The sequence below is a fragment of the Hemitrygon akajei genome, chromosome 5 (assembly GCF_048418815.1).
Source record: "Hemitrygon akajei chromosome 5, sHemAka1.3, whole genome shotgun sequence".
NCBI classification, from domain to species: domain Eukaryota; kingdom Metazoa; phylum Chordata; class Chondrichthyes; order Myliobatiformes; family Dasyatidae; genus Hemitrygon; species Hemitrygon akajei.
The window spans coordinates 147,656,192-147,679,974 of record NC_133128.1 but is presented as its reverse complement, the minus strand read 5'-3'; the positions used below and the strand labels follow the sequence as shown (position 1 = coordinate 147,679,974).

General features: G+C 39.7%; 2 protein-coding genes across 4 annotated transcripts in view; one reads left to right on the top strand and one right to left on the bottom strand.

Annotated features, from left to right (window-relative positions):
* LOC140728289 (melanophilin-like) overlaps positions 1 to 3,251 on the bottom strand; it is a 265,392-nt gene extending 262,141 nt beyond the window's left edge. Inside the window, exon 1 of the mRNA XM_073046792.1 lies at positions 3,164 to 3,251. The gene's annotated coding sequence lies outside the window, so the exon portion shown is untranslated. The remainder of the gene's footprint in view (positions 1 to 3,163) is intronic.
* A 194-nt stretch (positions 3,252 to 3,445) lies between these two features.
* The window catches only part of LOC140728286 (collagen alpha-3(VI) chain-like), a 64,025-nt gene continuing 43,687 nt past the window's right edge, over positions 3,446 to 23,783 (top strand). For all 3 annotated transcript variants that reach the window (XM_073046789.1, XM_073046788.1, XM_073046787.1), the window contains exons 1-2: positions 3,446 to 3,537; positions 10,461 to 10,556. In XM_073046789.1, the coding sequence (XP_072902890.1) occupies positions 10,484 to 10,556 (73 nt within the window). In that variant the 5' untranslated portion in view covers positions 3,446 to 3,537; positions 10,461 to 10,483. The remainder of the gene's footprint in view (positions 3,538 to 10,460; positions 10,557 to 23,783) is intronic.

The window sequence follows — 23,783 nt, the reverse complement described above, 5'->3', positions numbered from 1 at the left end:
TAATCCCTTCTGATCTATACCCCTATTTACCTATCCCTTTACTCCATCATTGGTACTCCGCACATGGCATTAGCTGCATCATTGAGCAGTGGTGGTGGCAACCCAGTGTCGTGCAGAGACACATAACACAGTTGTTCTATTCTGTATATTCCCGGTGTGTAAGAACAGCACACCTAAAACGCTATACTCATTGCATGAATGCACATTTGCACAACGCACAGCAAATGAGAATTGGTGTTGTCCAAACCATGGGGCCTGCAAGCACAAGCTTGGCTGCCATTAGGGTCAGAATCCTATTAGCAGACTGTTCTGTTTCCTTCTGACTACCTGACCTGCATGGGCACTCCAAGCCAGATTAGATACTCCAGCAATTTCCTTACAGAAATGCTGTGTAAATCGGACAGTCACTTGGAAAGAAAGAGGAAAGGAAGTGGTAATAGGATTGATGTCACTGTTCTGCTGGAAGGTGACATGGATTCTGCTAGCTAAAGTGTCTCCTTCTGTTTAGCAGTAAGTATGCTTTAAGGTGAAAATTTCTGTTTGTGTTTTACTTCAATGCAGGTGTTTTTGAACAGGTGTAAGAATTAATATATATTTATTTATTTTTAGGGAACTGGGTGACAGGAAATTCCAGTATTTAATGGCCATCCTTAATAGCCCTTAAAGCATGGCTGCCACAGCGGTGTAGCGGTTACCACAACTCTATTACAGCTCGAGGTGTCGGAGTTTGAAGTTCAGTTCCAGTGTCCTCTGTGGGAATGTTTGTACTTTCTTCCAGCATGCTCTGGTTTCCTCCCACAGTCCAAAGACATACTGGTTAGTGAGCTATTTGCTCATTGAATACTGTTGTGTGATTATGCCAGGGATAAATGGTGGGCTGCTTGGTGGCATGACTTGTTGGACTGGAAAGCCTATTCCATGCTGTATATCTAAATAAATATAATAAAAATAAGTGGCATGCCGGCCATTTCAGAGACAAGTCTGTTGGTGTCTCTTGGGCCACATTTGGGCCGGTTAAAGTTGACAGATAGAAGTACAGTAGTAATGAACCAGATGGTATCCTGCAATAATCTAGTCCAACAGTTTGTAAGATCTTTGTGATTACTCATGATTTTGCAGGAAAAGAAACTATCAGAGGTTGACCTCTGGTCTCCGGATTGTTAACAGCATCACCATGGCGTGACCAGGTAAACTACATACTAAAGCAAAGAGAAATGTTTTCATGGCTTACATAAACTTAAATGTGTGGATCTTAAGATTGGCATTAGCCATGAAGAATTCCTCATGTTTTCATTAAATACACTAATAATTCACTCCAGAATAAATTAAGTTCCTTCGTGCTGGTTTTCTGCATCTCAGAGTTTGTTGTTAAAGGCACTGCTCTGTGATTTTGGAATTGTTAGTTTGAACAACAACTTGTATCTATATAATGCATTTTAAATAGTAAAATGTCACAAGATGTTTACATAGCCCGTTATCAAATAAAACTTAACCCATTCTCCTAAGAAAATATCTTGTCATGTGAATAAAAGCTTGGTTGAAGAGATGACTTCTAAAAAAAGCCATAGAGGAAGAGGGATAATTAGGTTCATTAAGAGAACTCAAGAGTTAAAGACTGCCAAAAGGCCAACTAATGGTGCTGGCATGATTAAAATCAGGAATGTTAATAAGTCTGAATTCAAGGATTGCAGTTATGTTGGAGAGCTGTTCAAATTTCAAAGTTCAAAGTACACTTATTATCAAAGTGGGTATACGTTATACAAACTTGAAATTTGTCTCCTAACAGGCAGATGAACAAAAGTCAGTGATGGCAGAGATGAAGTCAAGAAATTATTTGAAAACAAGGATAAGAATACTGAGATCAAAGCAGTAGTTATCCTGCAGGAATGATGAATGAATGGAATCTGGTGCAAGTTTTGGAATGACAGTAAGTTCCGGTAGGGTAAATTGGGGAAGGTTGACCTGGTGTACTTTAATCGTCATATCAGGACCTCAGGAGGTAGCAGAATGGCACAGATAAATATTTTGTTAGCAGATACAATAAATTGAGTCAGATGCAGGGCAAAATAATTGGTTTTAGCTTTGGAGTGGATATGTAATTGGGAGTTAAACATGGGATTAAATGTGACGTCAAAGTTGTGAGCAGTATGACTCAGCCTCAGAGAGTGGGTAAGTAGTAGGATGGAGTTGGTGGTTGCTGCAGGAACTAAAGATGTTGGTTTTGGTCTTCCCAGTATTTATTTGGAAGAAATTTCAGCTGATCAAGACTGGACTTTGGATAATTTGGAGACTGAGGAGGGCTGTCCAACATTCCAATATAATGGAAGATCTCTCCCACCCTGGACATTTTCTCTTCTCACCTTTATTGTTGGGCAGAAGATACATAACCTTGAAAGCTTCTATCCTGTTATTATCAGATTCCTCATATGCTAAAAGATGAAGTCTTGATTTCCCAATCTACCTTGTCACGGGCCTTGCACTTTGTCCATCTGCCTGCACTGCACTTTCCCTATAACAGCAACATCAGTTTTATTCTATTTTATTGAAGTACTTCAGTGCAGTTATGGATGGGTTCATGTGTTTGGATGGCATGCCAACAAAAATAAGCTTTTCCACTGTATATCAATAGAAATGATAATATAAAGCTGTGTACAGCTGAAGCAGCTGGCAGTGTGAGAGTTGAGTCACTTTAACTACTGGGCCATATCTTCAAGACTCCTCAGCTCTTCTGGCTTTGTCCATCCATATGCATCATCCAGGGAACAGGAAGAACAGAAGGTACAGACCCATGTGTTTGCAGGGATGTAATTTTGTGAGGATTTCCAAAGCGTGGGAAGATGGGTGGAGAAGGATGTGAGGAAGAGATAAAAGAGGGACGACTCACTAATTCCAACTCACTGTCCCAAAAAAGCATCCCGATCCTCCAGACTCCATAGGAAAGTAATAAAAATATACAAAGTTTACACTCTTTCAGCCTTACCCAAAGGACAATCACAAATCGCATCAAAATGCATGTTTTAAAACAAGGTCCTGCCAGTTGAACAGAATCTCTCTCCAGCAACAGAAGTTTATAATACAAAGTCAAGAACAAAATAATTAAAACCATGAGTGGGAGAAGATTTAGATTGTTGATTACCACAACACAGAATAATAAAAATGATACCTTCACTTTTAGCAGGTATAGATTCAGCAATTTCCAAATGTACTGTTTGTTGTGCACCAGTTGCCCAATCTGGAATGTTCTTCAATAGACAAAAGTAGTCTAAGGTGCAAAATTTCAAAGCAACCAAAAAAACAATGAAAAATTAATTCTGACTGAAGCAAGAAGTACTGCATACATTCCCAAAATATCCACCAATGAGTGGATGGATTATCACACATATCCTAGTACATGCCTCCTGAACTGAGTAAAGTGGAAAAAAACTGTAAATAATATTTTTCAAATAGAGAGAAGTAGCTTGACTCAACTTACTTCACCAGAAGAGATCAGCAGATGAACATCTTGTGCACATTTACTTCATTATAACAGCTTTGATGGTAAGTGCTTGTTTCACTATTCTAATCAGGTTACAGAAACTAATTCCTTTTATGATGGTTGTTAAACCACAAGGGAGTTTATAATTTTGTTTTATTTTACCTTCATTAAAAAAAATCTGTTATCACTATTACCTGGGATACCCTAGGATTTATTCCCTGTAGGATATACTTAATTTGGTAGTGATCTATTAAAGTAATTTATTTACATTGCACAAGGCGATGTTCTGTTACAAATGATGTTATTTGGTTCTGAAATTAAAAAAATCTTACTCTATGCTTTAAAGATGATTACTTTTGTTAAGTAAGTAGATTCCACCCCCTCCCCCAGGTTTTTCTTTTCTCTATGACAGAAATTAATTAATTTTAAAATCATGAACTCTTTGGCTGTTCATGACCTATCAGTTTGTAGCTGAGAGTGACATTCAGACATTCACCTGCTGGTCCTTTAATTCTAATAGTGCCAGGTGAACCTAATCTCCTTGGAAATATCTTGAGCCTGCCTATTGTCTCTCAGTGTCAACAGGTCTGAGGTCAAATGTTGAGCAAAACAGGAATGAAAATGACAACTAGTCCTCCAGAATTCCCATCAGGTGCACCACAACCCTGTTCTCCCCATTTTATACCTGTGATTGTAAGGCTAAGTACAGCTCTAATAGTGTATTTAAGTTCGCTGATGACACCACTGTTGTTGGCCAAATCAAAGGTGGAGATGAATTGGCATGTATCCTGTCTATATTTAACCAGATGTTTGACAGTATTTGTTTATGCATGATTTTCATAAATTCTATTGTATTTGTTTATTTTTCCTCTAAATGTCTGTAAGAAAATTGATCTCAAAGTGGTAAATGGTGACATGTACATATTTTGATAATAAATTTACTGTGACTTTGCACTACAACAGAGAGTTGAGTTCATAATCTGGTTCACAACAGCTCTAAGGAAGCTGCTGTATTTCAGGTGAGATGTTAAAGCTCGGTCTGCCCTTCAAGGTGTGCAAGAAATATCCCCTCTGCAACTCAAAAAAGAGCAGTACTCTCTCTTAGAAATAGTCCTTACTACTCTCACTTTAGATGGTGAAATAGTGTAGTGGACTCGATGGGCCAAATAGCCTAATTCTGTTGCTATGTCATTTGGTCTATTCTCAGTTAACTGTTGGGAAGTGAGGGATTCTCTGAGGATGCGATTAAGCTCAACCACCGTGATAGTCACACTCAAATTGCCAGTCAGGTGTCTGTGAGATCATAATCAGCTATGATTCACCATGTAACACTGTGTGCTGAAGGAACTCACGGAGCTGGGCAGCATCTGTAGCAATTCCTGCCATTTTAGGTTGAAACCCTGCATTCTCTTCAGCATAGTACTGCAGTATTTAATAGTTTCAGTTAAACACCAAGAGCTCAAGCAACTGCAACAGCTGTGAAGGGTTCTGTTAATAAACAAACAGTGGTTTTGAAAAGTGTTCCAAGAGGAAGTTTCTCACTACATATTTTAGCATAAGATTGTCCGCTCAATTCATTTTTTGTAGCCCAGCTGCTGATGGAACATTTGTCTCTACAAGAGCCAATTCTGTGGCAAATGCAAACTGAAGAAAACTGTATCTAGATTGCTTTCTCCAGTTTTGTTATTACCAAATACACACCGGGGTGGTTTGCAGCAAAGCAATTCATCCATGTCGCTCACACCACAATGAAACATGAAACATCCTTCAACAACCGAGCTCTACTCAAAGAAGCAAAACTTCTACAGAGAACTTCAGCTACAAAGAGAATTTAGAGGGTCTACAAATGACAAGAAGCCCTCTACTTTGCAAGTCATACTTAGAGGGCAACAGATTGTTTAATAAAAAATTTCATTAGCTTCTTTCTCTTTCCACTGACTGTTGCTGGGTTCACTCATGACACAAATAATAAAGATGGAAAGAGGGAGGGCTCCAGAAATGGGCTGAATGAAACTGGATCCACCAGGACTGCCACATACTGTATACTGGTTTGGATGCAGAGGGCTGAATCGGTTGACTCCCTGCTCTTGGGATTTGAGTAGCGAGGGATGATGAGTCCTCAGCCATGACCAGGTCAAACTCAAGTTCAAGTTTAACTGTGATTCAACTGTACACATGTATACAGATAAATGAACCAGCATTCCTCTGGGGCCAGGGTGCAAAACAAGTGCGTACCGTCTCACATAGCACACAGAGTAATGATAGTACATACGGTCACAAAGTAATGTTAGCACAAGTCCCAGAGTGGCATGGTGTGAAGATTGATGGTCATGGGATGTCTCAGTCATTGCTATGGTTCTGCCCAGACAGCCTTCGAAAGGAGGCTTTTCAAAACCTTTGGTCTGAAGCATTCTCAGCTCCGCGACTAATTCAGTTCAGGGCATACTATACCCCAGACCTTCACACTTTGGTCCAGCTGCAGTGAACACACCAGACCTCAGGAGTCAGTGCTCACTCACTGTCCGAGCTGAGTAGCCAGTAAACATCATTTCTGGGCCATTAGGTGGCATATGTAGCCTGGCTCCACTCACTTATAGTATTGTCTACCAGCAAAGGAAGGATGGTGGCCTAGTTGTTTTTTTTTCCTTAATAATATTTTTGCTTAAATTGCTCCAGTTTTAAATTTTACCTGATATTTTACTTTTAAAATCTATTTTTATATAGTTTAAAAAATATCTATCAACTATCTATAAATGCTATCAAATGAATTTTGAAACAATTGAAAAAGCCTTCCCTGCCCAAGCCCTGAGAAAGCCATCAGGGCAGCCTGGGAATGCGGCCTTGGGATCTGCAACCTGCACCCCATCCTCGGCCCAGATCACACTTTGCAAGCTGGCTGTAGCAACGAGGCCCCAAGGTCACCAGGAGTCACGGAAATCACCTGGAGGCCAGTGTGCACTGGATCACATGTGATCTAGTTTGTAAAACTACTCCAAAAATATTTTAGAACAAAGTTAGTTTTTTTAATGATAAAAATATTATAAATACGTATATAACAACCTCTAGATCAGGGAATCCCTCCAAAATCAAGGGTGGAATCTGAATCGTACACCAGGCCTGCTGCCTTGGGATCAGGGAAGTGGATTCTCCTGAGTAGTGGCTGAAAATGCTAGCACATCCAGGATTCTATTAGGCTCCAAATAGAGTGCAGCAATAGAATGCACTGAGAGATGCCCTGGCATCGCTGACTCTGCTTGTCCCAGCCTCACTTTGGCGCTACGTATATCTGGGGGTGGCTGTAGCCAACACCATTTGTTCTATTGCCCTTTCACTAACATGAATCCAGAACAGAACACAAGGAGATGACTAAAGGGAGGATGTTTAGTATTGAAAAAGCGGTTCTACAATTGAGATTTGAGAGACACAGGCAATCAATACCATAGCCCATCTCCCTGAGGTGAATGCTCATTGATGATCAAATGCTGAAAATTCTTAGCAAGCAGAACAACATTTATAGAGTAATGCTTTACACCTGGGTTTTGATTTAGTGCAGTGTTTTCTTTCACACACACACATAGATTCGGAGATAATATGTATAAAATTTGAATCAGACACTAGTGAATAATTCATAAAATGATAACTAACCAGAATCTCTCTGTGCTTTATTGATGCTCGGACAGTGGTTGCAATGAACAAAACTTCTCAATTAGGGAGGAGAATTTTGCATATTAACATAATTTAAAACAGGAGTTCATACAAATCCCCAAATACATTCAGTAAAATTGAAGTCAAAATCCCATGCTTTGTGGCTGCCTCGAGGTTGCATAAAGTATATATACTTTGATAATGAATGTACTTTGAACTTTGAAATTTGAACATCTATCTCTAATGCCAAGAATTTTTAAAGCAGTAGCTTGCAATGATTTCAGGATAATATTTTTATTTAACTTGCATTTCTTCTTGAAGTATAAATTCCTACTTATTCACAGAGAAGATGTCATAGGCCTATTGAATCATCATGTCCTGATCAGGATGTCCCAGATTTCTCATCAGATTTTACACAGATCCCAAATCAAAACAAACTTGAAGGTGGTGCTAAATGGCACCATCAAATTTGCAGTCCAGTACCAGTCCGTATCTATAATTATTAACTGAAATGCATTTTCCCTGAAATGTATAACATACATTTTAACACACAAAGATTACTAAGTTAGGCATGTCCAAAGGTTAACATTTTTAAAAATTCAAAGACCATCTCGAGAATCTAGGTATATACCTTTGAGTGACATCATTACTAATCTGTCATCTAACTTCATCTGCGTTGTTGTATCCACATAGCCTTCAACAACTTTGATGTATTTGTATCAATTAATCACAAATTTAAAATAAACAATTGCGATCAATTGACAGATTCAAGGGAAAAATCCAACTTGCTACTGACCTCCATGTGACTACGTTCTCTAATTTCACACATGAAAGGCTTGCCTGTAGTTTTTGGACTACTGTGCCTTAACTGCACCTCAGGAAAAAGAATTGTTTATTTTTAACAATCTATCCTAAGAAGGCCAATTACGTCCACCCTTCTATAAAACCGCTACATTCCAGCAAGTTAAAACCATAGTTGCATAAACTTCTGTTGCAATTTAATCCAGAGGTTCAGAGGGGATTCTGTTAAACCTTTCCCACTGAGACCAATATATTTTTCAGTAAGAGCTGTTTCTAGTGTGGCTCATATTAATGTAGATATAATCTAACAAGGACTTTGTATTTCCGTAGCTTAACTTTTTTCTTCTTTTACTCAAGTTTTCTGGATATGGTCAGTTTTCATTAATGCTTAAAAAGAATCTGTGCCTGCAAGAAACGCTAATGATCAAGCACATGTTGTTCAAGTCTTTACACATCTACTGCTTCTGGCTTAAAATCTTTAAGATATTAGAACACCATCACTTTTTGATTTGAAATTAATAACATCACATTTACTCACACATTGAAATGTAGTGCCACAGATCTGGCCATTCCTTGAAATGGAAAGTGATAACTCTTTCAGCTTACAAAAAATGCTGGTGGAACACAGCAGGCCAGGCAGCTGTTTCGGGCCGAGACCCTTCATCAGGACATGATGGTCCTGATGGATCAGGGTCCTGATGAAGGGTCTCAGCCCGAAACATCGACAGTGCTTCTCCTTATGGATGCTGCCTGGCCTGCTGTGTTCCACCAGCATTTTGTGTGTGTTGTTTGAATTTCCAGCATCTGCAGATTTCCTCGTGTTTACTCTTTCAGCTTAATGCTTCCATCTAAGGTGATGCCTGTTTTATCATTTCTACAAATTTGGATAGGTGGATTTGTATTTGATCTCCTAGAATGTGAATAAATATTATAAATTTAAATTCGGATGTTCATTCTGCATAAATAACATCCACAGACATTCCCCTGCTCTGTGACTACTATTTTAGTCTTCTTAAGAAATTCCATTCAGCTTCATCAAAAGCAACCTATCTTTTATACATCTATACTGTATGTCTCTAATCAACTGAAAACACTCAACTATCCTTAATTGCAAACTCCAGGTATTCTCGAAAATCAGTTCTTTACTAACTGCTCCTCAGTTTCCTTCTTGCTATTTCTCTTCATTAAGCAGCTGAGTGAGGTGCAGAGTTTTTTCATTTGAGGAGATTTTGGAAGATTACAGTTCAACATCTACATTATCCTTACCCACATCAAAATCTAGAATGAGAACCATCTGCTGCTGAGGGCTCGTTGGTGTTTTCTTTCTTGTCACTGATTCCATATTACATTTTCGAGCAGGGCCAACGGGCCGGTTTCTCTGCTGCAGAGCTTTATTACTCTTTTCCTTGGAACTTTTGAGATGCAACCTTCTTCCTCTATCCTTGCAAAATGATAATTCTGCTTGTTTGACATTTTATTATTTGCATTTACAATATCTCCACTGCTGTTATTTTTAAGCAGTATACAGTAGTTCTCACCACACACTATTCCCTATCATAACAGTAAAAAAAACAAAAGATAGCAAGAAGGCAACTGAAGATTTGAGATGCACACTGGACAGCAAAACCACATTCAATGGACGGAGCTAAGCGATCTTGAGATGAAGAATCTCAAAGCACCACAGTTCAGCCACCTAGTTGCAAATCGAGGTGCACAAATAAATAAAGCTTAAGGCTCCAGAACATCCCAATCATCAGTTTGGTGAGGCATTGAGATGTAAAGTCATAGCTTGCAATCATATTCAGTCTGAAGTGTCAAGCTGATGACCCGCTTTGTCTCTTCCTAGGGTCCCCATCACCATAGAAGCCAGTCAATTCCATTTGGTCTTTCGGATATAAGAAATGACTCTGAGTGATGGTGTGGAATAATTATTCTCCTAATCTCTATAAGGTTAAATAGAAACAATATGTTATGTATTAGTTTTCTCATCTATAAATGATTAAACAAAGACAATCCCCAAACTAGAAAGTACAGACATTGAAAACTACAAGCCAAGAACCTGCACTAGTGTTAAGTCATGATAAGTGAAGGACAATTTATGAGCTATAATGGAAAGTAGACTAATAAAGCCTGCCATTGTGACTTCCCTGAGATAAGTTGTTCACATTGGAACATTACAACTTACCCATACATGGCAAGAAACTGTTGGAAAATCAGTACGGAGAGCACAGATATAGAAGACTAGTCAGTAAGTGTTCGTGTGTCCCAAGCAGTACACAATGTGGAGAAAGATCAGAAAGTATGAACTTTATTGAACCTTCATATGTTTACAGGCTAACATTGAAAGTCTTTATTCTTTCCGTTTCAACTACGTTGGGTACCTGTGAGCTTACATCTCACACAGAGATGCAGTGATTCTCAAATTCTTGATCTGTTTGTGAATGTTTTTTCATCTGAGCCATAACTTTGTAACAGAGTAACAAAATGGCGGCTACTTATTAAAGGTGCAATTCTGAGGTGACATATTTTTCTGTTGCAGGTCTACTCCAAAGATCATTCAAAATGAAGTGCTCTGTGTCCCTCTGGGCTGTGCTCGGTCTAGTCCTCCTGTACTTTGGTACCGAAGCACAACAGGGTAAGAAAACAATAAAATGAAAGTCCTGAGTGAAAGTCACTTTCTGTGCTTCACTGCTTGTCAAGAACAAAGCTGGACGTTGAAGATTTTGCAAATGAAGCTTGCTAAAGTTTTTTTTTAACAGATTCAGAATAAAGGGAGCAGAATCAGGATGTACAACAGTCAGGAATGCAAGGATTGTACATTGATGTACCCAATTAGTTATCTGAGGCCCTTAATTGTAGTTTCATCTTATTATTTCTATGTAGAAAGGCCTTTACAGCTCATGATAATGCATTGGTTCCCGAATCATGGCATTTGAGCAAGCTCTTTGCTCAATCAAAATAAAAACGGCAGCTTACATTTCTAAAGATGGTTTAAAAAAGGAAGTTACCCAATAGCACTTCAGACAACCCTGAGAATAAATAGTTGACAAGTCAACAAGGAAACAGTAGATATAGACCATCCCCCCAGATTATAACAGGGCTCCATTCCCGAGAACTGTTCCTATTTGAGACATATGAGAGAGGATCACAGAAACAGGGGTGACGGGAGAGTGAGGAGATGCAGGAAGAATGCCCGCTTGCAAACTTCACTGAAGGGAGTGAACAAGTGAGTGAGTGAGTGTGTGTGCTCAGCTCCCTCAGCTCTTCTTGGTAGCTTAACCCAGTCCCCAAATGTTGTGGCTTGGTGTGGGGTGGAGGGGGTGAGTGGTTGGATGGCGTTAAGTGGAGAGAAGAAACGTGGAAATGTCTCCTCCTCACCTGGCAGAGATAACTGCAGCCCCGCAGAAGCAGTCAAATCCATCCCCATTCGTCTTGCCATCCAAACGCTTGTGTCAATAGGGCAGGCGTTCAGAACTCGGAAAGGACCTATGGTCCAATATTATAACTCTGTATGGCAATAAGCATTTGCTAAAGTATCCATTCCTCTTGAGCCTATTGCTTGAAGCCCATTTGTAGCTCAGAAATATGCATGAGGAACCACAAGATCCTTCACTTTTCATTCTGTTTCAAGCAAGTGTCCCATCATTTTGAGGTAAAAATAAAGAGAAATAGTAAATGCTTTGAATGCTCAGGGTGCTTGTTGGCATTTGAATTGTATACTGTTTGATGGCCTTCACACTAATAAATACGCATTTTATTTATCAGGAAGCCACTTCAGTGGTTAATGGTACTTTTGGATGGGGGACACTTGGTTGGGCACTGGAAATATATCCACCAGAATGTGCCTGAAGACTGTCAAATCTCTTTCATAATACTGATATCTTTCAGGACTTCACTGTTCTCTTCCCTGAGTTCTGTAACTTCAATGACATTCTACTTGGTAAATAGAATAGAGAAGAAAACATTTAGCAGCCTTCTCCATCTTTGTGGCTCCACACATAGATGACCATACTGATTGCTAAGACCATAAGAGATAGGAGTAGTATTAGGCCACTCGGCCCATCAAGTCTGCTCCACCATTTGATCATAGCTGATCTATTTTCCCTCTCAAACCCATTCTCCTGCCTTTTCTCCGTAACCTCTCATTCCATGACCGATCAAGAACCTATCAACCTCTGCCTTAAATATACCCAATGACCGGGCCTCCACAGCTGCCCATGGCAACACATTCCTCAGATTTACCACACCCTAGCAAAAGAAATTCCTCCTTCCACGGACATTCTGAGGCTGCGCCCTCTGGTCCTAGACTCCCCCACTATAGGAAACATTCTCTCCACATTCACTCTATCTAGGCCTTTCAACTTTCAATGGGTTTCACTGAGATCCCCCTCATTCTTCTAAATTCCAGACAGTAAAAGTTCAGAGCCATCTAACGCTTCTCATATGACAACCCTTTCATTTCCGGAATCATCTTTTGTTAAATAAGGGTCCCAAAACTGCTCACAACACTCCAAGTGAGGCTTCGACAGTGCCTTATGAAGCTTCGGCATTACATCCTTGCTTTTATACTCTAGTCCTCTTGAAATGAATGCTAACATTGCACTTGCCTTTTTCATCACAGATTCACAGATTCAACCTGTAGATTAACCTAGACTCCCAAATTCCTTTGCGCCTCAGATTTTTGTATTTTCCCTCCATTTAGAACATAGTCAACCTTTTCATTTCTTCTGCCAATGTACATGACCATACACTTCCCGACATGTATTCCATCTGCCACTTCTTTACCCATTTTCCTAATTAGTCTAAGTTCTTCTGCAGCCTCCCTGCTTCCTCAACACTACTTGCCCCTCCACCTATTTTTGCATTGTCCACAGACTTAGCCACAAAGCTATCACTTCCATCATCCAAATCATTGTCATACTGTATAACGTAAAAAGAAGCAGTTCCGACACAGACCCCTGTGGAACACCACTGGTCACCGGCAGCCAACCAGAAACGGCTCCCTTTATTTTCAGTCTTTGCCTCCTGCCAATCAGCCCATGCTCTATCCATGCCAGTATCTTTCCTGTACCAGCTTGGCTCTTAACTTGTTAAGCAGCCTCATGTGTGGCACCTTGTCAAAGGCCTTCTGGAAATCCAAGTACACAATGTCCACCCATTCTCCTTTGTTTATCTTGCTCACTATTTCCTCAAAGCATTCCAGCAGATCAGTCAGGCAAGATTTTCCCTTAAAGAAACCATGCTTCTGAAGGAGAACTATTCTCTCCCTTGTTACGCCTTTGCTCTTAACAGACAGTACTTATCCTTGACCTTATCTACCTGAAATTTCTGATGTCCCCTTTTTCTCTTCCTGATTTCCTTCTTCCCTTATGCTCCTCACGGGTTCACTTGATTGCTACTGCCTATACCAGACATATGCCTCTGTTTTCTTGACCAGAATCTTAATATCCCCCATCCTCAAGGCTTCTCCTCCCCTGTAGCTGTCTTTTGGAATAAGTCAAATCTTTTATGGCACAAAGTCAAAGCAGCTGGAAGGGGAAATGACTCGAATTCCACTAAATTACAAATCCATAGCAACACTTGTAAACATTCTTGCATGATCTAGCTCAGAAAGTAGAAGACTATTGAAACCTGTGGATAAGGAATCATTTAATGCTGCTGAGTGAGATTGCCTCTTGCAACCTCTTCGGCCATTGCCAAGGTCAGAGGTGAACAGGGAGAGGTCACCATTACAAGGCTGACGCCAGCAGGCGGTGGTTAAAGGATGGCTCCTACAGCCTTCACAACTGAGTCAAAAGATTCATAAGTGACGATCGGAACAGAAAAGTGGTATAACAGGAAATCTATGCTTTCACATTAATTTGAATGCCTTATTGATATGATCAGCTCTGAGCTGAGAAACTTGGGCTTAATGATCTGTGTAGCCCACGCAAGTGTAAACATCTTAACAGCATAATGGAAAATTTAATGTATTCATTATTTATACATCATCAGCTATCTGATAAAATGCAGATATCTTTGCTGATTATTCACATTCTCTTCCTGACAGCTAATGCTGATAAAGTATCTTTGCTCTGATAACCTGATTAAAAAAGGGATCAAATAGTTAAATTTCAGTGGAGACACAGAAGACTGGAATCTGGAGCAGTAAACAATCTGCTGGAGGAACTCAATGGGTCGAGTGGCATCTGTGGCAGGAAAGGTATTTTTAATGTCTCTTCCTACTGATGCTGTTCAACCAGTTCTTCCAACAGGTTGGTTGTTGCTAAACGTCATTCCTTTGAACTGAAAACCGCTGAGTAGAACAGAAAAGATATATAATGCGTTTAATAAATGGTTCAATGCCATAGTTTCAGAAGACTGCATACTGAGTGCATGTTTTGAAGCAGGAAGGAGAAACTGCATAAGTGGTCAGAGCGAACTATGTGAAGTTAGTAACCTGTCATGGTTCCATGCACTGATTTGTTACACATCTTCTTAATGTGTAATATTCTCTGACTAAAGTGAATAAAGATTAGCTTCATTTTTCACATATATATAGAAACATACAATGAAACGTACTGTTTACGTCAATGACCGACAGAGTCCTGGATATTGGGGGGGGGGGCAGCCCATAAGTATCATTATACTTCTGGCACTAACCTAGCTTAATAACCCTAATCCATACAGTTACATTTTGTAAATCCAAAATGTAGAACTAATCGAAAGAAAAACTTGGAGCAGGGTATAATGTGACGACTTTGTTCTGATTTTAGTGAGGCACACACTTATGATGTGTGAATGACGTGTACGTGTAATGACGTACTTTTATTTATAACCTGTAATGAATTATTTAAACAAGCAAAGAATGTTTAATCAAACAATATATTTATAATATACCTCACATATTACCCAAATGTTAAAAACACAACACTCCTCCCTGCTTATCTAAAAACTTCAATTCAATATGCATAGAATGCATTTCAACATAAACACACACACACACACACACACACACACACACACACACACACACACACACACACACACACACACACACACACACACACACACACACACACACACACACACACACACACACACACACACACACACACACACACACACACACACACACACACACACACCAGTACTATATAATTCAACTACTATAGAGACATCCACAGCAAAGTAAACTTTAATTGTCCCATTCAAGCCTGAAGATTTAATTGTTGTGGAGGATTTCTCACTCCGGTGGGATAATGTTTTTCTTGACAAGGGGACGTCACTCTGCTTAGCTGGTAAACTTGTGGCTGTGGAACACTCTTAGTTTCTGGTGGTTGTAGGAATTGACTCTGGGACTGCAGGAAGTGGTTCTGACAGCTTTGGATGCCGTTCCTCTCTAGCAAATGACTCTGCTCTGTTCACCTAATTGACGAGTCATCTCCAGATGATTTCAGACACAATCTTCACTGTGTAGGAGAGTGGTCCAGTTCTATCCTTAATCTTTTCAAAAGTACCCACGTTTGATTGGCTCTGTAGTCCCTCGCCAGAACTGCCTGTCCAGGAGTCAAACACTGAACCTCCTTGCTTGGCTTAGCGGTTTGGTCTGCATGCTCCTTCAGAGACAGGGTTTGAGGTGATCCGAGTATGAGTGCAAAGGATGACCCAGGAACAGCAGAGCTGGTGAGTTGTTGGTTGTGGAGTGTGCTGTATTGTGATATGCAAGGAGGAGATCAGCGAGCTTCTGGTTCAGTGTCAGTGCAGTGTGTTCTTAGACTCTGGACAAACAACATCTCCAAGCCTTTTGTAGCTGGGTGGTATGGTGCAGATATGGAATGAATGGAAAATGTCTTTTTTCATTCAGAATGACTGAAACAGTTGTGCAACACAGTTGTGCAACAAATTGTGATCCATTGTCACTGACGAAGTGTTCTGGGACACCAGTTCTTGAAAAGAGATGCCTCAACACATCAACAGCATGTGAGTCTGTATTAGAGACTATTGGGAACACTTCTAGACACTTTGGAAATGCATCCACTACTACCAAGAAATCCGTGCCAATGAATGTACTGGCAAAATCCACATGAATCCCTGCCAGGACAATACTGGCCATTCCCAGGGATGGAACCGCACTGGCATTTGCTGTTTTGGATTTGTTGGCATTTCAGACAATGCATGACAAACTGTTCAATCTGCTGAGCTATCATAAGAAATATGATAAGAAATACCATAAGAAAAGCTTTGAGCCAATGCTTTTTATTTTGACTATGCCTAGTTGACCACAGTGCAGCTCCTCCAACACTTTAGCTGTCAGCTTGGATGGTACAACTCTTAATCCCCACATAAAGCAACCCCTATCAAGGGCCCATCCCAGCACTGGTAAAAATGTTGGAACTGGGATTTCTGCTGCACATTCCAACTATACTGGGTTGCCTCATAGACCTGAGAGAGTGTGGCATCTTTTCTGATTTCCCTTTGGATCATCTCTGCCATAATAGGGAGACTTCCAATTTGCATTAGGGATAATAGCTCAAGAGGAGTGTCCTCTTCTGTAAATCTTTCAGCTGTTTCCATTTCCAAGGGTAAGTAGGACAGCAAATGTATCAGCATTTCCCTGATTAGTCGTCCTCTTGAATTTAATCTCATAATTGTGTCCTCCAGGAAGCACAGCCCCTCTCTGCATTTGTGCTACAGCTGTTAGTGGCAATCCTTCTGTGGATTGAAAATGGACACTTGTGCTTGATGATCAGTAATGAGGGTAAACTCTCTCTCACAGAAGTACCAGTTGAAATGTTTTACACCCCAAACCAGACTTAAGCCTCTCTGTCAATCCGTGCTTAACTTTTCTTTGTAGCAATAATTGAACATAATGCAAAGGTTATAGGTCATTCATTTCAAAAGGGCACAGTGTCACAGTCAAACTTCATGAGACAATGTGGGTCATAATGTCTCAATACAGTGTCTTCCATCACCATTTCTTTTACCTTTTTAAAAGACACTTCACACCGCTTTGTCCATTGCTATTTCTTCCTGATCTGTAGTAAAGAGTTCAAAGGCTAGAGCACAGTCGGCAGGTTTGGCAGGAACCTGTTGTAGTAATTGACAAATCATATAAAAGACTGCAACTGTGACATGTCCTGTGGCCTTGCAACTACCACCAGTGCTTGACTTTTCCCAGTACACATGTGTAATCTTTGTGCGTGAATCATGTGATCACAGCATTCACACTTGTGTTGTGCTCTGAGCCCATAATCTTCTAATCTTTAGCTGCCTTGAGAGTTATAGATGTTCCTTGTCAACCTTAGCAGTAACAATGACGTCATGCTGGTAACGCTGAGTGTCTGGGCAGCCCAGCAGCACGTGGTCCATAGCTTTTTGCTAGAGTGCAGGTGCAGATATTACTCAAAAAATAGGCCTATTATAGTGATAAAGCCCTTCGTGAGTCTTTATGTTGAGAACACTTACTTTAGACTCTTCTCCCATTTCCATCTGTAAGTAAGCTACAGATTAGACCACCTTGCTGAAGTGTTTCCATCCAGAAAGATTTGCAAAGATGTCCTCTATCAGGGGCAGAGGGCATTGATCTACTTTCAGTGCTGAGTTTAAATCACCAGAGAACCTGGTAGACCCATTCTTTATGGCTACTGGGACCACTGGTGTTGTCCATGGGCTCCACTCAACCTTAGAAATAATTCCTTCAGCCTCCAAGTAATCCAGCTCACTGGCTACTTTATCATGTATGGTATATGGAACTGGGTGGGCTTTGTAAAACTTCGGTGTGGCATTTTCATTTAACACTTTTTTTTGATATGTTTCCAAAACTATCCTTGAGCACTGTTGTAGCATCATCCAGTAACTTTCTTAGTTCACTTTCTGTTGACTCTATTGCAGGGGGTATGACATGCAAATGATGGTTAGATCTCCAATCAAGTTTTAGTTGTCTCAGCCAATCACAGCCCCTCCTGTTTTTTATCACTTGGATGCCCAATGTGGCTTGTTGATTGTTGTATTTCACTGTTACAAATGTCATTCCCACAGGAGTTATCTTTTCTCCAGAATAAGTTCTTATTTGGATATCTGCAGGCTTCAGTTCAGTATCTTTGAAATGCTGTTCAAACTCATTTTTGGAATGACTGTAACAACCGAGCCAGTGTCCAATTACATCTTAATTAATTTGCCGTTCATTTCTGGTATTGCTTATCTGTAAGTTTTCACATTGTAAATCTCAAGGCTAGTCAGTCCTGTGTTACTCTCATCTTTATCAGATTTTTCATCAATAGAATGCAGATTAGTGCTCTTTTTGAAACTGTATCTTAACTTTTTATCTTTTTCTCTTTGTTGTGCAGTCCATTTATTTTTGCCTGCTTGTATGTGTTCTACTTGCTTTCATTTTCTGCAAGTTTGGTCTTTAAATCTGCATTGGTCTGGTGCATGTAAGTCCCTGCCACAACTGTAACACAATTTGCTCAGCCAGGCAGGCTTTTGTTTGGATGTCACAATTTTCTTCATGCTCACTTTCATTCCTGACAGCAACTCGCTTGCATCTCTGGCTGCTGTTTCCATTGATACAGCAATTTCAACTGTTCTTGTAAATATGAGTTGTGCTTCAATGAGGAGCCATTTTTGAATGCTTCCTTGTACGATTCCACAATCTAAGCAATCTGTCAGTGCATCATTAAGCCCATCACTGAACTGATGATGCTGAGGGAATCTCTTCATCTTATCATGTACACTGAAATAGACTCCCTTGCCTTTTGATTCCACTTGTGAAATCTAAAGCATTCTGCAATCAACAATGGTTTTGATTCTATATGTTCCTGCATTCCTTTCATTATATCAGCAATGCTCATTTCTGCTGGTTTGATTGGAGCAGTTAAACTTCTAAGCAAATTGTATGCTCTTCTACTTATCACACCTAGAAAAATTGGCTTTGGTATTTTATTTGCTACAAAATACTGCTCAGTCTGCTTAGTATACATCAGCCTGTTATCTGTTGCGTAATCGAACATTTTTCTCTTTCTGATGTAGCCAGCTATTTCTGCTTTTTAAAATTTTTGATCATTGTCATCTGGTACTCACTGTTTATGAACTGTTTATTGGTAGATAAACATGGAACTGGGAATAATGTGTCTACTTTGTTCTTACTTTTATGAGGCACAAACTTATGATGTGGTGGTATGATAATGTATGCCATTCACATACTTCTACATTTAACCCATGATGAATTATTTAAACATTTTCTGCCTTTCTTTAAACTTGAATGTCTCTGTCCTCTTTTGAAGAAAACAAAAACATGCTGCACTTTTTTTTTTAACTCAAATGCCTCACTGCACTTCAACAGTTAGGTAATTGTCTGGGGGTTGCTTTGAAACTTACTAATTTCCACTTATGTTTTGCAAATCCAAATCAAGGAACAAATTGGCAGATAAACATGGAGCTGGGAATAACATGTCTACTTTGTTTTTACTTTTGTGAGGCACTTGCTAATGACGTGGTGGCATGATAATGTATGCCATTCACATACTTTTACATTTAACCCATGCCAAATCATTTAAGAAACAAAGAATGCTTAATTGAACAATATATTTACATTATTACTCAAATATTACTGAAATAGTAAATACACAAAGCGTGTGTCTATGGAATGTGGGAGGGAACCGGAGCCCCATAAGGAAACCTGTCTGGTCACAAGGAAAATGTACATACTCCTCACAGAGGGCAATGGGAATTGAACAAAGATATTAGAATTGGCACTGTAAAGCATTATTCTAACTGATATAAAAGCATGCCCCCTGTATACTACTGTACCCCCTGTAAAGCCCATAGACAATTTTATGTTGCTGTTATTAAATAACAAGTACAGAGCTACCACCAAAACAGTCTTTATTGGAGATAGCCAACAGACAGTTTATCAACATCATAATAATATGGCACACACACTTCTTAACCATTACACTATAGTGTCTACACTTAAAATTATACTCATTAGTTATTTACTTAGATAAAGTTACTGTATTTCATTATGGACTGTAAATACAACTGTGAGATATTTGGACAATAAGTGTCCATTCCTGAAGCCTACAGAAGCCACCAGGATATGGAAAGACAAATCTATGGAGAAAAGGATTGTGTATTCCGGAAAGGTCAGCCAAAATCTCCCAAAATGCAGAGCTCAGAACAAGTTCAGAGTACCATATGGTAGTGATTTGGTTTGAGAACAATAAGAATATTTGTAGTCCTCAATCAGAAGTGATTTGGAGAAAATGTCCATGACCATTTTGGTCATCACAAGGCAATTTTTTGAGGATGTAATTATGAAAATGGACAAGGGATAGCCAGTGGATGTAGTGTACCTGGACTTTCAGAAAGCCTTTGATAAGGTCCCACATAGGAGATTAGTGGGCAAAATTAGAGCACATGGTATTGGGGGGGTAGGGTACTAACATGGATAGAAAATTGGTTGGCAGACAGGAAACAAAGAGTAGGGATTAACGGGTCCTTTTCAGAATGGCAGGCAGTGACTAGTGGGGTACCGCAAGGCTCGGTGTTGGGACCGCAGCTATTTACAATATACATTAATGATTTAGATGAAGGGATTAAAAGTAACATAAGCAAATTTGCAGATGACACAAAGCTGGATGGCAGTGTGAAATATGAGGAGGATGTTGGGTGAGTGGGCAGATGTATGGCAGATGCAGTTTAATGTGGATAAATCATTTAACGTAAGTTGGAGAAAACCATTGGAATGAATGAGGGTGCTCTAGTCTTGGGAAAGAGTTTGATTTTTACATAGTTTCTATTACCCACAATGTTAGTGATCAGATCAAATCAGGTGTACTGTTAAATGACATGAAGGAAGAAGGTATTGCACTGAAGAGGCACCTTGAGAGCTCCGAAGATCGCACAACTAGAACTACACTGATGTCAGCTCAATACAGTGTAGCCAAAGTCAAAAGTGATAATTGTGTTTATGGTACTTAAAACTGGAATATAAAGCATAATACAACTGTTGTTGTCATTAACAAACATTATTAATATGTATAATTTAGTGCTAAACAGTAGTTGAAATCTAGAAAATATGTTACACAATTTTAAATATTTATAACATAGAGTTAAAACATTACGGGACCTTTGGCCCATGATTTTGTACTGACCTATGTAAAACCACTCCATAATCAATTTCACCCTTTACTCTTACACAGTCCATAATCCTACATTTTCCTTACATTCATTTATCTAAGAGTCTCTTAAATGCCCCTATTGTATCTGCTCCTACCACTGCTCCCGGCAGTGCGTTACAGGCACATTTATATGCAGTAAAGGCAATAACTGTAGTGACAAGATTAGTATGAGTGAATATTTGTTGCAGGGAAGTTATTTACAGCACATATCTGTACCTGTTGGTTAGCATATTGTTGCATCTCATAGGGATGTTGCCTCACACCCCCAGCCAGGTTCAAACCAAAGACCTTAGGCTATCTATGTAAAGTTTGTATGTTCTCTCTGTAATGGCATGGGTCCTCCCCATTGCTCTGCTTTCTCCATTAGTTGGTTAATTGATCATTGCAAATTGCCCCTAATTGTGTAGATGAGTGGTAAAATCTGAGGGAAGTTGAGAAGAACGTTGGGAGAGTTAAGTGGGATTACTGTGGATTAGTGTAAATTGATGCTTGGTGGTTGGTGCACACTCATGAGCTTGAGGGCTTGTTTCTATACTGTGTCACTCTGACTGTGGGTGTTAGTAGAGACTGTAGTGAATTTTGTAGCAGGGAAGATAGAGAGACTGAGTGAATTTAGGTATGGTTAAATATAGTACAAAGTATATATTTTTTTTAAATTAGTTAGTTGACCCATGCATTATAGTTAAATGATAGAATACAGTAAATGTGTTCAGCTCCTTCTGCAGAAACCCAATTAACAACACAAACACACAACATTGAAAAAGTGCTGTTAAAATTCCACTTATGTCCCAAAAGGTGTATTCCTCATTGATATTACTAACCCAGTGCAGCTCCACTTCTGGGAACAGCGTTAGTCCAAGTGATTCCAAGTGATCACTCAATCTTCTTTTGATTACTCTGGCATGCAATTGTTGCATGCATTGGAGCAATCCTGGCATACCTCCTTGTGGGAAGGTCTAGCAATTAGTTGCTCAGTTTGGCTTTCAGCCCAGGCATCACAGCCTTTTGCAAATGACCAGTCATCAAACTTCAATTGCAATGGTGTTGCGCTAATCGTACCTGATAGTCAAACTTATCCTGATGGAAAGAGCTGTCTACAGTATCCACACTCCTTCCTTGGTTCATTTTCTCACACTTTCTCAGATATTGAAACAGTAGCTGTCGATCTCTTGCATAATATGACTACTCTGTTAGAAGTACTGTTAGTGATGCTGATCTGGCTGTGTGAATTACAGACTCCTTGATACCTTTCAAGAATCATTGACCAGTGGTATGTTTGGAAAGGACCAATGCACTCTAAAGCACAAGTGGCTACTGGATCTCTTTACTGCCCCACAATGCGATTCTCCCACACAGTCATTCAATCTGAGGACCTCTGTCCACCAACATCCATGATCATTTGTCCATATTATGAGCCCATAACCATGATATGTGACTGGGCATAAATGTCTTCTCTGACAATCCAGCTCTATACTTGCCTCTTAAATTGAAAAGTAGCTCCTACAAAGGATTTTATCCCACCTCAATGGGACAGAGTTTGAGGAGCTTCCTATGCACATTCTGATGTTGCAAAGTCAATACAGATACTTGCTGTGGCATTCACAGTTAATAAGTTGGTATTTAATATTACTGATCTCCTTCTGAGGTGTGCAATAAATTCCACTTCTTCATTACTACATGGATGGTACCCAGAGAAATGATTCAATAAAAACAGAGAATTCTGGAAATACTAAGTAAACCAGGCAGTAACTGTGGTGAGAGAAATGCAATTAATGTTCAAATAGTAGTCATTAATAATTGTTTCTATATTTCCATCATCTGCATTTTTTGTTTTCTTTCGACTTTTCCATAGCCTTTCCTCTTGTAACCAAGGTAAATGGATCTATTTTCCAGCAGTCACAATGTTTTGGGAGTTGTACCCCTGTACAGTGCCCTCCTCCCCTGTGATGATACAAACACTGGTTATCTAAACAGCCATCTTGAAGTTGGTGGCTCTCAAATCATATTTGGCATGGCCTTCTGCCATTTGCATCCATATTCCTGTGCAACTCAGCCTGATCCTTTGGTTTAAATCAAAGCCACCTGTTACATCCACGTGAGAAAGTGACTCTACTACTATGACCATTTCTGTAGGCTTAATTCCTGCATGCAACTTGCAATCACTCTCTGGTCGAAGCATCTTTAAACGGGTGAATCAGAATCAGAATTATTATCACTGACATATACAATGAAATGTGTTGTTTTGTGCCCGCAGTACAGTGCAAGATGTAAAAAAAAATTACTGGAAGATATAATTAAAAATGGTGTGAAAGAGGAATTGTAAGGTAGTGTTTGTGGATCAATCAGAAACCTGATGGCATAAGAGATAAAGCTGTTACTGAAACAATAAAGTGTGGGTCTTCAGGCTTTGCACCTCCTCGCTGATGGACGCAATGAGAAGAGGACATGGTCTTTAATGATGGACACCACTTTCTTGAGGCATTGCCTTTTGAAGTTGTCCTCAATGCTGGGGAGGCTAGATGGAGCCAATGATAGTGCCAATAATTATATCAATGCATTGAGTGCAGGACAGATCCTCTGAGATATTGATCCACAGGAACTTGAAGCTGCTCATCCTTTCCACTGCTGACAACTCAATGAGGACTTGCTTGTATTGTCCCAAGTTTGCCTTCATAAAGTCCACAATCAATTCCTTGATC